Below are 16,076 nucleotides of genomic sequence, written 5' to 3'. Positions count from 1 at the left end.
TAGAAAAAGTAAATTTTTATAGTTTGCTTTTTATTGAGTACAATGTAAATAATACATTTCACTTTTTGTGAACCTAACTACTGATAGAAACATTGTGTCATTAGGATGTCCATTATGGAAGTAATTGAGTGAATTTAAACTTTTTTTAAAAATCGGATGTAGCGAACCCTCGGCTATAGCGATTTCTCAAGTCGGTCAGTTGAGGGTTCGTTATAGCGGGGTTTGACTGTATAATAATAGCAAGATTTATAGAACTAAACTAATCATAATATCTATTAGGAATTCATAGAACATTTAATTTACAATTAGAAATATTTCGCTCAATCTGATTTAAAAAAAAAAAGCCTATAGCCTTCCTTAATAAATAGACTGTTCAACACTAAAAGAATTTTTCGATTCGAACCAGTAGCTCCTGAGATTAGCACGTTCAAACAAACAAACCCTTCAGCTTTATATTATTAGTATAGATTTGGAGAGTTCATTTTAAGTAATGCAGCTTTTAAGTGTGTATGCATCAGCTGTTTTTAATAGCAGCATAATTGCCAAAAACTTAAAAAGAAGAAAGAAAACTCACATTGTTGAAAACTTACCTTACACACTGGACAAATGTATGAATCTGGAATATTCTTGGAGAGAGTTTGTTGTGCGGTAGTGAGACACTGCAAGTGATAAACACGGTGACATTTGGTGCATAGCACCACTTCCCCACCACTATGACATTCAAAGCAGTACCAATCGTGTCCATCTTGCTCCTACCATTAAAAATTGGAATGATTGCTCAAATATCATAAAATCTACTTTCGAGTACCAAAGATCATTATCCAAAAAGCAATGGCATATTAAGCAAGATACAAATAATAATAAACAAGGGGGTAGAAATACTAATGCTTTCATAGAATAGTAACGATATAGTATACTTTAACGTTATTATTAATTTCAAAGAAAAATAGTAAAATATTTTTCTTCAAATATCTTTTTAAACAGTAAATTAAATAAGGGAAAAGTCACTAGTTGTGACTCTAGCACTAGTTCAACCATGAAAGGATCAGCAATAATGCAAAAATTTTTAGCCAACAAGTGCAAAAATTATTGCACAATCTTTGCTGTAACTGCTGATACCTTTATAGTCCCACACTAAAAACTTTTGAATGTATTTGTTACGATTTTTTTTTTTTTAATGTGATAAATCCAATGATTTTGTACAAACCGCGGTGACTGCTCACAATCCCCACTAAAATCAGTAAATGTGATAAATTATTGAATATTTAGCCATATTTATCACATTTACTAAATAATTTACAATCCCCGACTCGTAATGGGAAATGTAATAAAAGTCGATAATTTGCCAAAAATTGCTCAGTGCTCAGCTACTTGGCTTTTTCTGTGACGTGTAGTATCCCTACGCGACGAAGGCTTTATCTCTTTATGTCGGATGCACTTGTCTGCATCTGCGTATTATTGACCATGTTAATAGGGTTTTAATTTCAATTCAATACATTAACGCCTCTCTAATCCAAAACCTATTACACTGGATTTTGATTCATCCGGATAGCCATTTAAATGTACACTGTATAAATAAAATGCAATTTAGCGTAATAATGAATCTATTGTAGGCAATATTTTGTTTTTTGTTATGCGTTTTTAAAACTTTCTCTTCAGTTTTATGTTTTATTCCCTTGAATTCAAAACTGCATACAGTAGTTTGTTTATGTAACTTGGCTCAGTTTTTCAGTTATTTTTTTAAACCGTACTTTCATTAATCGTACAACCTGTATCCCCTATTTGTACAGATTAATGAGGCTCTACTGTATTTCTGATGTCGTGCTGGCAAAGCTTTTTTCTTTCGGGATGCTTGCTTTCTTGCTTTTACAGAGTTTCCAATAATGGCCGATTTGCTTCAGCATTTCAATTTCTAGTTTTACTAACTGTTATGAACTCAAAAAAAAAAAAAAAAAGAGACAGGTCTTTGTTGACGAAATAAAACTATGAAGATGTTAGTAAAGGTGAATTATAGTAAAAACAAAATTAATTGAAAAAAAAAATAGTGTGAAAATTTCCGAAGACATAGACTAAAAATATGACGTAATGAGTTTTGTCAATGTTGAAAAACTAATCTACTTGTAATATCGGATGAAAATAAAGTAAAAGAGTGTTTCTTTTACTTGTTTATTTAGTTTGAAACATTACTGTGTGTTTTAACAGCCATCGCGACATTTTTCTAATTCTTAACCATACATTTTCAGAAAAGTTCAAATTTTTTCCCTTCTCTGGAATTAAGACCTTATTCAGAAAAATTATCCGAATTAATTACATTCTCCATTACGAGTCGGCGATTGTAGAGGGGAAAAAAACAATAAATTTGAATACTTTTACTTGGTTTAATGGTAATTATGTCATCGGGGGGGGGGGGGGGGGGGGGGCAATTTGTAGTACACCCCAATCCCCCGCCTGAACACTCCAATAAAAAAAAAAGAAAATGTTTATGCAAACATCAAGTTCATACAATTCTCAGAAATAAATTTATGTGGTAAATCAAACATTTACAGTAAAAGACAGGTAAAATTATGAACGCATTTTATTAGAATTGCCCTTACAATACTGTAAACAATTTTCTTTAAGATTTACTAAATTAGGCAATTTAAAATTTATTTGGGGAAATATATCATTTTGTTTTATAAACTCTGACTCTTTTGAGTTTAATCCCCCCCCCCCTTTATGAAATGTGCAATATGTAGTGGACAGCTATCTCGATCCCCTCCTGAAGCGAAGTTTCCGAGAGTGATTTATGATACATCATCAAATTTGTTGGTTCTATGATATTTATTTAAAGTAAAGCAAAGCAAAACCAATTTTATTACTTTTTTTGATTGAAATATTTTTGTATGCTTAAATAGATATCAAACCTTGTTTTAACTGTAAAAGTAATTTTTAGTGTTGAAATACTATTATTATTATTATTTTTTTGGAATTAAACCCTTGTTCCTCTACAGAACTATTCAAATTTATTACATTCCCCATCACGAGCCAGGTATTGTATAAATTAACCGGTAAATGTGATAAATATTGAATAATTGATCACATTTAAGAAGTTTATTGGTGATTGTGTATAATCACCGGTAATTGTATACAATCGCTAATTTAACACATTTACTGTAACATATTCATTATACGTGAAATATTATACATTGTTTTAATTTTTAAAAAATACTCTCAATGATTTTTTTTTAAATTTAATGTTTTGTGAAACAAAAAGCTTCTCAAAAAGTACTCAAGTTACACATCAAGTTAAAGTACATGCAATTATCTCTAAAATGAGCAATTGTACAACTTTAGTTTCCATGGCACTTGAGTTCGTTGAAAATTGGTAATTCAAACTCTTAAAACAAATTACTATGAAGATAAACTACATTTGAAACACATGTTCTATTGTTTTTTTTTTTTTTTTTGATTCTACAAATTAAGTCAAGAAAAACTAATTTTAAAGGTCACTTTGAGCTTATTTTTACAAATTTTTGATTATAACATTTTTAAGCAAATATTTTAGCAACAAAAGCGAAAACTATCCTACAATCTTTCTGTAACTGCTGATCTGTTCATGGTCTCACTCTGGAATTTTTTTGATATATAGATTAAAATAAATTAAAAATTACTTTTTTTTCTTTACTGCATTCTTTACCTCAAGGAAAGGGGTCTCAATTCAAAGCATTAAAACTTAAAACAAGTTTTATTTGCAATTAAACTGAAGAGAAAATTTTGCAAATTAACAAGTAAACATCACACATTTATCTCATTAGTTCATTGAGTAAGTTTCAATTTATAAACAATATGCATAGATCCCCCCCCCCCCTCCATTTCACATTTTCTTGTTTTACGTATTTTGAATCGCTAGGCTGAAGGAAAACTTAAAATATCGGTTCAAGTCTATTCAATTCTTAGATAAAAACATTAAGTTCTTAATATTTATCATTTGAAAAGAAAATTAGCAGCAACAAGATACAAAGTCACTCACCGGAATTTTGTCCGGCACTTTGTGACCATCCTGTTCGATTCCAACCTTGGAACCTTTACAGCCTTTATGTCTTTTAACCAGAACAAGACCATCTTCTATAGCCAATTCTAACTGTTTGGAAAAATCGGCTGGTTCCAGATTGTATACTCGCCTCATGTACACTTGCAATCTCTCTCGATTGGGTATCTGTTTCTGCTGTCGAATGTAAGCAATTGCATCCCATAAGTGAAGCACAGTCTGTGGGCACGAAATGCGACGACTTACGGCCATCATAACAAATAGGTCAAATTTCTACTGCAAAAAATTGACAGTGTAACAAACCACAACCACATGTTCTTATAAAAGATAAAAAGGTTCAAGAAAAGTCATAATTCTAAAAAAAAAAAAAAATCGATTCAAATCAAATTTACAATGCATCAATATTTAACCTTAAATTCATAAAAACATAGTTGCAAATTCTATGCAATAATAATAATCTTTTCGCTATTGGATACTATATTTTATTTAACATTCAAACTAATTAATTATTCTAATTCAGAAGTTAAGGCTAGCCCACAGTGCTTGGAGAATAAGAGAATAATGGCAGTTGTGTTTGAATAGAAACTCATCTACACTGCTTGACAATTGCTAAGGAACAAGTGATTTATGCAAATGTGTGCATCAGACAGCTTGCCAAAGGAAATAAATTCAAGTTCAGATGGCGTGGTAGATCAAGGCTCATTATCTGTATAAAAGACAGTGCATACAAGCTCAAGATTTGTAGAAAAATTCATGCTAATTGGGGTTTAAAAAAATAGTGCTAAACCTTGAAAAAGTTTTTTTCTGAAATTCTGTTTATTTCTTGAAATATTTAAGAGTGAACTGTCAGCAAGACATCATTTGAGCACATACGATTGTGGACGAGCAGTTGGACGAATGGAAGCAGGTCAAAGTGTCACCACTGTAGCTGCTGCAATGGGTGCATCAAAAATTGCCGTCGCGAGATTAAAGAAGGCCACTGAAGGTGATAATGCTTTTCCAAAGCATGCCAGGGGTCGTGGTAGGGACACCACACCTTCAGAGGATCTCTATGCAGCCCTTGTGGCAAAAAGGAACAGAAATTTTACTCCTGGACAGATAACTGCAAATCTTGCAACCGCTACCAGTACGCATGTTACTGCAAGAATCATCTCACAGCGATTAAATAATGTTGGTTTGTATGCACATACGCAGAATGTGTATATTTATTACAACTTGATTTATCTAATGCCCACTGAGCAGTTGTTTTATCAACTTTTTTTTTTCTCATGTTCTTGAAAGATCTTCACTTGAAAGGTTTGTTCCTTCAGCCTTACTCAAAGGATAAGAATATTTTTTTTTTTAAATTTCAGTATTTCTGTAGTTTTTAATTATTACAAGGAAATGACACCACAAACGAAGAAAAGTGTGGTTTAAGTCATTTGAAATGAAACTTTCCCATTAAGAAAAATATGCATGTTTCAACATTCAAATTTATAACTGAAAGCGGGATAATGATAAAAAAAATTCTGTACATGACTTGAACCGCACTTTTTTTTGTTTGTGGTGTCATTTTCTTGGAATAATTGAAAACTACAGAAATACTGAAACGGTCCTTTCTGACCCAGAAAGGTTATTTTATCCTTTTGAGTGCATCATGGAAAGTGATTATTTTTTTAAAATTCAGTCATTTGCTTTTGCCCCTGCAAAAACCCAACCCTGTTGACGTAATATAGCACAGCTCTAATCATCCAAATCAATTGGAATTGGACCCAATTTGAATAAGTGTATTTTTCTCTCTCAATAAAAACAGTATATATAATCGAACTACTGTCTGTATGTTTGGGAACATAAATGGGAGAAAGAAACTACTTGATATAAGAAAATCAGCTTCTGTTTAATTAAATGAAAAGCAACACTTTTACATGTTTAAGTGTACTTACAAATGCTGCACATAAAAAGCCAATAACAGGCCTGTACTATGAGACATTGACTCATCATCTCAATAACATTCACAGTGTGCCCACACTTGTTTCGCAAAAGGAATTACAATAGCTCTTGTAGATAATCATCATTTTGGGAATCACAGTACAATTTTGTCTCAATTTTATTAGCTGAAATTTTGAAAGCAATTCGGATAATTAACAATTTGGATAGTGGGAGTACAGATAATTGGAGTTCTACTATAATCAGACTGAGGAAAATTCAAAAAATCTTAATAAAAGCATTAAATACTTTTTGTAATATATAAGAAAATAATTCAGCTATGCAAACCCAGAAAAGGAGAAATTGACAATTTTGCAGCTGTGTTACAATGATCTTTAAGAGCTTTTATTTTCATGAGGAAATACATTAAATACATTTAACTATTTTTTTTTTTACAATAAAATACTTTGCTATATAGCATTAATAAGCACCAAGTTAAAGAGTTCAAATTATTTGAAAAAGAAAGAGAACTCACTGAATCACTGTGCAGTAGTTTTGACTAGAAGTAATAGTTTTGGACAATGTTCACTGCGGTAAATCAGAACAGGCCTTTTTCGCAGCATTTCAATTATCTTGTAGCTCCAGAGATAAACTAATGCCACCAAGCAGTTCTGTATCTTTCTACAATTCAGAGAAGAAACAAAATGGAAAAACTTATAACCAATTATACAAATAAACATAAGGTGATTAAAAAAACAGATTTAACAATTAGAGCAAGGATTCCTCCAAGTCTTGAACATCGAGACACACATCTCAGAAATTTAATCTCTGTTAATCCACTTAATCCAAGGAAAAATAGATTCGGTGATGCTTGAATACATAGAGCAGGGCTTTCCAAACTGTGGTCTGCAGACCCCTTGAGATCCGCCCAACCTAAGTAGGGGACCACATCCCCGGTAGCAGAAACTGCGAGACGTGCGTCGCAGATTTTTCAGCAGCCTGCAGATAATTTTACCAAAGAACAAAAAGAAAAAAATAAATAAAAGGAAAAAAAAAGAAATACAACTCGGCAAAGATCGTTTTTTGACCGGAAAGGCGATGGATGTTTCAGCATTTCAGCTAGAAACATAGTTTCCATATTTGGTCATTCACAAGATCTAAGTAGATGCTTAAGTGCCAAAGTTTTCAAAAGGGGAGCAGAATTGGATGTTTTATTTATAACTGCAAAAGTAATGAAAATAACTTAAAAAGTGCAGCAAATCCTTTTTATTTTTCTTTTTTAAAACATTTTCTTGAGAAATGAAAAATTTTGTATTTAAAATTCACCTTATCCTCATTGCTCTGACGCAAAAGTGCTAATAACTTTTCAACTTGTGTAGTCTCATAAGGATTTTTATTTAAAAATTTTTTTTGCTACTAATTCAGAAACTTATATCGTAAATTTTGGCGTAGCCGCCATGTTTGGTCATTCCGAAGATGTTGGCATGCAAGACTGTTTAAGTGCCTTTGTTTTCATAAACAGAATAGGATGTTTATTGCAATGCAAACTGTTGAAAATTATGCAAAATGTGCCATTTTTTCGGATAATTCTTAATTATTGTCTTTAAAAATGCAAAATTTTATCTTTAGAATATTATCTTCATTGCTTTAGATGCTAATGTGCTAAAAACTGACTATTTCATCTAAATTGAATTTTTTAAAGGTTTTTGAATTTATTATTACTTTTATGCAACAAATTCAAAAATCTATTTATAATCATGAATTTTTCGCGTAGACGCCATGTTTGGTCATTCACATGATGGAAATAGACGAGACTATTACTTACTTAAGCTATGCTAATGTGTTTTATGCTAATGTGCTAAAAACTGACTATTTCATCTAAATTGAATTTTTTAAAGGTTTTTGAATTTATTATTACTTTTATGCAACAAATTCAAAAATCTATTTATAATCATGAATTTTTCGCGTAGACGCCATGTTTGGTCATTCACATGATGGAAATAGACGAGACTATTACTTAAGTTTCCAAAAACAGAATTGGATGTTTACCGCAAACAAACTATTGAAGATAACATAAAATGTACAATAAATCATGTTTTTTTTTTAAAATGATTTTCATGAAAAATGTGAATTATTATCTGCACAATTGTTTTAGATCCTCATTGATTTGGAAGCTTGCTATAAACTAAAACATTGATCTAAAATGCAGTTTCCTGCCAACTTCTCATTTACTAATTTATTTGTTAATTCATTTTTTGAAAAAAAAATCAAAAACCTATTTTAAATTAAATTTACCATATTTAAATAAATATATATTGAGTAATTGTTTTTCATAGTGCGTAGAGTTCTATTTATTTTTATGAAAGTAGTGAAAACTGCCCCCCCCCCCCCCCTTATACTTTAAAAGTCGGCGACAATAGCCAACACTAAGTTTTTCGGGTCAGTGGACGCTGGCCCATTGGAAAATTTCCGAGTTTTGACTTTTACAAGGGACTTCTGTATTTTATGAAAACTTAAAAATAAAACTAATAACAATGCTGCAGATTATTTTCAACTGCCCAAAATAGTGTCACAGACTGGTTAGAAAGATTCTGCTTCTGGGACCACAGCGAACTTTAAAAATATAAATGTGTATAAAGAATGTTAAATGATACTTAAATTATGCCTTTTCATTTGCAAACCAGAATTTTCACCTTCAAAGCATAGAGTTGTTCTTTCATCACACTTCCTTAATTATTACATCTTGAGGTAAAATGTTGCATAATGATGTATATACTGGGCTGTCCATAAATGTCACCCTTTTTTGTCCCTATTCCTCTCCTTTGTCCCATGTCATGCTACTTTTCATAAACTTATTCCTACAGAAAAATGTGTTACATCAGACTTTTATCACCTCCTCCTTCTCTTCACAGGCGCTCCGATGGGAGGTTACTGTGACCTTCAAAAAATTTTTATTCAGCAAATTTTGCTGATGATTTGACAATTCTGGAGATAAAATTGCAAGATTAAGATTTTTTTTCCTTTTAAAAAATGTTTTGCTGTTGTTTTCAATGATGTCCAAAGCTCTTTCTCATAATATGTTATGTATGTATGATGACGTATTTTATCATTCGGTAAGAATTGGAAGTTCATTTGGCAATTTAAGATTTTTGTCCACTTAAGAATTTTATTTCGGGCTGCCCCACCTTCCCATTGTCATGAACTATCACAATTTCATAACTCTCTAACACCCACAAAGCATGACATCATTTGTGGACAGTCCCTCGGTAGTTATACTGTTTTCTGCTGTGAGAGAACAACGCAGTCTGTCATCATGTGAATAAAGACAGTGAAACTTCAATAAGTTGAAGTTGCAGGGAATGCAAAAAAATTTGACTTATTGAAAATTCGGCTCATTGAATACCAAAATAAAATGATAGAATAAAATACCATGACTGAAATTCATTAAATTCATAACATGAACAAAAGAGCGTCTCATTGTGGCCCAAGCAGCAGTAAGCAAAAGTAGAATACTTATCTACTTCTTGTTTTAGTTTACAAAAAAGAAATTCAACAATAAAAAATAGGTTTGATTTAAAAATATTTATACTTTAACTAATTATTAAAAGTGAACTTTTTATTTTACAACACAGCTTTGTACAGAACTAGAAACCGGTTAGGTGTTGATAAGGTTGCCAAACATGGTACTTATTTCAAAGCGCTTTATAATTATAAGTAATATCTGTATAAAATAATTATATAAGTTAATTATCAATTAATATTTGGTATTTATTATTTTATTCTTTTCCTGTTTTTTAAATACCGTTTTTTTTTTTTTTTTTTTTTTGCGCTTGCTGTAATTAAAATTGTTTTGTATGTAAGGAAAAAACAGTTTTAAACATTTAAAATATGCTTTAAGGAGACACAGGACCTTGAAACCATCAAATTTATGAAAAAAAAAAAAAATTGTTACAGTTGTGGAAAAAATCAGTCTGTATCACATGGTGTTGCAATTTTTTAATAACTCTGAATCGAATTAAGTTTCTTTAATAAACTAGCTAAAGTTACTTATTTTGCAAACTTAAGGTAAAGATACAGTGATTATTCAGCTGTCCCATTGCGGCCCTACTTAATGTCTTATAGAGGCCCATAACTGGGCCGTAATAAGACACTTTTCATCAAATTTATAAAGCCTCATAACTTTTTTCTTCTAACATTAAATGAGTTAAATTTGATGCAATATACTGTAATGTGATACCTTTAATATAATCAAGTATGTTTTCATGCTTTAGAACTCGCCAATATACAAAAAATGAAAAATGTGTGTTTTTTGTCTCATTGTGGCCCACACTCCCCTATTAGATCCACTTTATCTAGACGGCTTTTGATGCAGCACAATGGCGCTGATTTCTTTCTTTTTGTTCATACTTTTTGAGGAGCAAGGGGAAAAAAAGACACGATTTCGACTTATAAAGTTACATTAGCAAGGAAACTGACGATAGTCATGAAAACAAACTCGACTTATCAAGTATTTGAACTCAACAAAAGTCGGCTTATCGAAAATAAATAACATTAATTCTCCATTCAGTTCGACGGGAATAAAAATTCACTTCGGCTTATCGAAGTTTTCGGCTCATCAAAGATCGACTTACCAAAGTTTCACTGTATGTTTGATACACATAACTTCAGACTGCACCTTAAAATTTATCTTCAAGAATACTCACCCCATTTTTGGCTTTTTCTGGAAAACAAAAAATAATAATCACTCGTTTGAAAAGAAAAGGGTGTTACTCTGTTTGCTACAACTTTTCCATGTGAGCTTCCATTTTCAACCTATGCAACCACTAAAACTAAATACCGAAGATGTCCAGATGCTGAACCTGATATTTGACTCCAGCTTTCAAATGGCCAGATCGGTGCATATTTTTGCCTACAAGGTTTCACATTTCCAAATGAAGCTTTCATAAAGAAAAGGAACAATTTACGAACTTAGTACTGAAACAAATGGAAGTTTATCAATACTTAAAAACAACTTTTCCATGTTGTCTAATATTTTATTTTACAAATTATACTGACCAAGATAGTTTCAAAGCATTCCTTTGATCACAAATGTACAAGATAGAGAGTTGTGACTCAATAAAAAATTATTCACGACCTACTAAAGGTCAAGACTCTGAAATTTTATAAGTGGCCACCAGTGAATCCAAGTTTTGAAGTACAAATGGGGGGGGGGGATAAGTTTACTAAAAAATAATCATATAAGAGTTGAAGTTTTTTACAGATCTTTATTCAACAGGGTTCATACCCTTCAGAAAGAAAAAAATTCAAGCACTTTTCAAGGCACTACTATTAACACCATACGTACATATCAATACATAAATAATAGGAAATAGATACATTCTTCAGAGTCATAAAGCAGCCAGAGTAACTTTTGAGCAGGTGTTTTGTCAAAGCGTTCTTATTTACAACAAGGATGCAAAGGTTTCGCTTCAAAACTTTTCAGGAGGTTGCTTTGAAGGGTCTTTTTAATTTCTCTTTGAACTCAAATTCTCAATTGGGGTGTTCGGTAACCTTTGAGAGGTGTGCTATCGCTGTTGGGGGAAAAGAGAATGTAAAGATCTCTGTGGTATGACTTTCCTAACTGTCCCAAATGGTAGTTATTAGCCATGTCAAAGCTTTTGATGTCATTTTTCACTGATAGTGCAAAAAGTAAAATTATTGAATTTCATCATGCAAGGAAATAAGTGAAAAATTTTATCTGTGTTGCAACATCTATATTTCAAAACCTTATGTCATAAAAATGTACATATGATTTATGCACTCCAAATAACAATAATAATAGTAAAGGAATAAATAAATGAAATAAATAAAAGAAGAGTTTCTGTGGTGGAATAAATGTTGAACTAATCTCAGGAAAGATTAAAAGATAATTTCTGAAAATTTTACAAATGCATAAAAGTATACGTATTAGGAAGATGCTTTACTTTTGGCCACATACAGATAAAAATTAGAAACAAAAATTTACACTAGATATTACTGTGTGCTTGCACCATCTTAAACTATACTTTTACAATTCTTGAGAACATATTTATTTGTCTTTTTGTTAATGAAATTCTTTTTGATAATTTACACATTGGGAATTACAAATCATTAAATAAATTAGCTAAATTTCCAATTATATTGAGGATTATCCTCAGATACTTGAACCTTCTAATTAATATGTAAAGGAAGGCTAAGTAACAAGTAAAGCATTCTAATGCAATATTTATTTTACTGTTGATCATGGATATTTCCATGAAATAGCTATTAAATTAAATTCTAATGAAATTTATAAAACACCAATGACATATATACAGGTTGGTTAGCTAAAATTTGAATCATTTTATTCAATGAAATGTTAATATTAATGACAAACAGACACAATGTTGAATTAATATTATTTCAGATTGCACATGCTATGTACCTATACAAATTGAACTGTCCCCTAAATATAGAAACTTTTAAGATATTTTCTCTACTTATGAATCAACAAAGGTTTTTTTTTTTTTTTTTAATTACATCATTTCCAACTAAAAATATACTTTAAAAAAAGAGAAGCTACCAATAATTTAGTTTAAATTGCAATTGAGCATAATTAAAGACTTTTGAATACTCATAACATTAACAACTTAAAAGTCGACCATACATCAAATGAAACATTTTGATTTACCAGCATTTGAAATAGTAAAATATCTATAACAGTAATTTTAAACAATATATATTTCAGCAATATGAAACTATATATATGTTTCAGTTATGTTTTGAAAACATTGATATAGTCAAAACTATTTTTTAAAACTAATAATTAAAATTAAGTCATTCTAATTAGAAGTTACCCAAAAAATTAAAAATAGTATTCACTCATTTATCAAATCAAGTAATGCTTTTCAAAAAGGTAAAAATATTGAGCCATTTTTCTACTACTTATGAATCATTGAAAGATAAATAAAACAAAACTGATGTAACTTAATTGAATTTTATTACTCTCAAAAAAAAAAAAAAAAAACCTTGAAACAAGACATGCTGTCAATACTAATTAGCATGTTACATTACAGTTATATGTCAATCATTAAAGATTTTTGAAAATTTATCACATGAACAATTTAAAAGTGCTACAACTATATATCAAAATAAAAACTTCATCCCTCCTGCATTTGAAATAGTAAAATACCTATACAATTTTTAAAAAGAAACACCAAAAATATGTATTTAAAGGAAATAAGAAAAAATGAAGATAGTCTAAACAAAAAATAAAACAATATTCTAACTATAAGTTAACTAAAATATTAAAATAGTATTCACCTATCTATTAAATAATTATGTTTTTGAAAATTGAGATATTTTTCGAATTTCATGTGAATCAACAAAAAGTAAGTAAATCAAAGCCAATTGAATTCAATTAAATTGCATAATTCCGAGCAAATCATTATACCTTGAAAATATACCTTGAAAAGTCAACTTCTAAAATAATTAACATCTTACACTGCAGTTGTAAGCATTATTAAAGATTTTTGAAAACTTATCACACAAACAATTTAAAAATGAACCGTACATCAAAAGAAAATTTTATCCGACTGCATTTGAAATTGTAAAATACCTTTAACAAGCTTTAAAAAGAAGCACCAGATATATATATGTGTTTAATGAAAATAAAAGAATCAACACTGCATGTAGCTAGAACAAAAAAAAAAAAAAATCAAGAAAATATTATGATGCAACTTATAAGTTACGCAAAACATATTAAAACTTGTACTCGCCCACCTATCAAATATAGCAATGTTTTTGAAAAATGTTAAGATTCATGGTATTACTTTGAATTTTTGCATATAACTGAAAGATTTTAACATTTTATTAGATAATTTAAAACAAATTTTGCCACAGGAAATGCTACAAAAATGAAGTTAAAAAGAGATCCCCCTCATATGTAATTAAAATTTAACCAACACATAAAAAGAAATATAACCATATGAAATTAGAAAATTTTAAAACATCATTATAATTAATTAGAAAACAATGTGTTCCTTCGTTACATAATTTAATTTATAATTATTAGTTATGATTTTTCAGCATTTTCTAACATTTTATTTATTTCTAATAGTTTTTCTTGTTTTTCCTTGGCAGTACGTCTAAGACTATTAGATTTGCTTATTCATGTGATATCATTATGCTCTTCAGCCTTTTCGGCAAATTCATCTGCAGACTTAATTAATGCAGCTACATCTATTTCTAAACACCTCCTCTTGTTCATTAAGCTCTGTATTTCTTCATTCATTAATTCTCTCTTCTTTTGTAAAGATTGGAGCTGCTTCTGATCTTCTAAATATTGCAAGTATTTTTGTCTTGCATTGGAAACATAAGTCCTCATATTTTTTGTAATATCAATATCGTGAACATTATTACCAGTTGCTTGAACATAATCGCAAATTAATCTTTGCGACACATAGGAGATTTCTTTTAGATTCTCAACTTTAATATTCTTGTTGACACTAAATCCCCTCTCCACAGATGCTTGTCCGTGGCTCATTAAGAGCAGAACTTCAACAGTCTTCCACAATTTCAAAAACTTCTCTGATTTCATATTCTGACAAAGCAGTTCATCCAGCCTGGATTTTTACGCATCAAAATCAGTGAAAAGTGATTGGTTCACTGAAATTTCATCCATGAAGGCTGAAAATTGCTGCAATATATCTTCGCAATCATTTTCGCATACCTGGTTAGCTTCAGATAATGAATGCAAAATATTTTTCATTTTCGTTAAACACCCACTTTTATCTGCAGCCATACTCTTCGGATTTAGGCAAGATAAGTTGCGAACTAAACAATACTGAATTGGAGATTTTTCAACAATTTTATCAACTAAACTCACAAGAAACTGTTTACATTCCATGCGAGTGTCGAAAATGAGCCGGTCACTAACTTTTTTTTTCGTTTTCTGTAGAGACTTCAATTCCTTCTCTGCGACAAAACCTAAGTCAAATTTATCAGCAGTCTTGTGAATTGCAGGATCTTGTATGTCCAGCTGCAAGAGCTTAAGTACTGTATTAGCAGGCTTTAGTACCTCAGGTTTAATAAATCTTTGCAAAAGAACATCAAAAATTTTCTTCACATCTTCACATAAAAAGACAAGCATTGGTTTAACGAATAAATAACGAATAAATACCTTTGTGCTGAAGATTCAAAAAATCAGTAATCCAACGTCATTAAGCACAAAAATTGCAAAGAAATTGCAAACACGTGTTTCGGTGTTACAAGGAACACCTTTTTCAATGCAAAGAGGTGTGAGCTTCTGGATGAAAAGTCATCCGAGAAAAGCTTTTCTCGGATGACTTTTCATCCAGTAGTAGGAAACTGCCAAGTGTCAATCAACGACCAGACCTCTGTCCACACCCCCATCCAGTTAGGGGTCAGCCATTGTTTGCTGACTGGAAAGGGATTGACTTATACACAGGCAGGAGTGGAAGAATAAACAAAAACTAAGAAGAACTATTTGAAGGTCATGCCAAAGACGCTATGAAACAGAACTCCCTTGTTTCCTTGACCTCAGAGAGTGTGAAGGATGCTCCCTCGCGAATTTCTCTGTTTCTTGGTAAAGAAAGTGGAGAGAAAAGAAAAGAGGCGAGCAGCAGGGGGTCAGTATTCCAAGCTGAAAAGAACAAGTGGAGATTTTGTTGCAGGTGCACCCTCCCTCCTCCCCCGAGTAAAGTATCAAGATTATGATCAAAGAACTAAAATTTTATCATTTTCCCCTTTAGAAAAAATAATCTGTTTAGACTGTTGGGCGGGGGAGGGGGTGGCACAAATCAGTATTTTCCCCTCTGACGTAAGAACCTAAAGCTTTGGGACCCTTACGCTTCATTAAGTTATCATCAGCGGCCCCTGAAAGGAAACATTTAACAAACAATAATCCATTGCTCCTCGCCTCAACTCGACGCGAATGAAATGGTTCGTCTGTTACTACATGATTGAGTTGAAGGTTGAGAACTGCTTAATCAGCATCGCACAATAACATTCTAATTCAAATCCCCTTTTCCTCATCTTCAGATCGAGTGATAGGATTAATTGAAGAAAAGTCTGCTGCGCTGGTTACGATTTGCGAGCGATGAATTCATGCTGCTTCTATTTTTTT

The 16,076-nt window shown here is 31.1% G+C and overlaps 1 protein-coding gene across 2 annotated transcripts in view; it reads right to left on the bottom strand.

Annotated features, from left to right (window-relative positions):
* LOC129221993 (zinc finger MYND domain-containing protein 11-like) overlaps positions 1 to 16,076 on the bottom strand; it is a 90,044-nt gene that overhangs the window by 61,959 nt on the left and 12,009 nt on the right. For both annotated transcript variants that reach the window (XM_054856402.1, XM_054856403.1), the window contains 3 exons: positions 6,468 to 6,613; positions 4,010 to 4,303; positions 591 to 752 (listed from right to left, as the gene is read on the bottom strand). In XM_054856402.1, coding sequence (XP_054712377.1) covers positions 591 to 752; positions 4,010 to 4,282 — 435 coding nt within the window. In that variant the 5' untranslated portion in view covers positions 4,283 to 4,303; positions 6,468 to 6,613. The remainder of the gene's footprint in view (positions 1 to 590; positions 753 to 4,009; positions 4,304 to 6,467; positions 6,614 to 16,076) is intronic.

Source organism: Uloborus diversus, chromosome 5 (genome assembly GCF_026930045.1).
Source record: "Uloborus diversus isolate 005 chromosome 5, Udiv.v.3.1, whole genome shotgun sequence".
NCBI lineage: Eukaryota > Metazoa > Arthropoda > Arachnida > Araneae > Uloboridae > Uloborus > Uloborus diversus.
The sequence above is the reverse complement of the archived record's forward strand: the minus strand, read 5'-3'. Positions and strand labels throughout refer to the sequence as shown.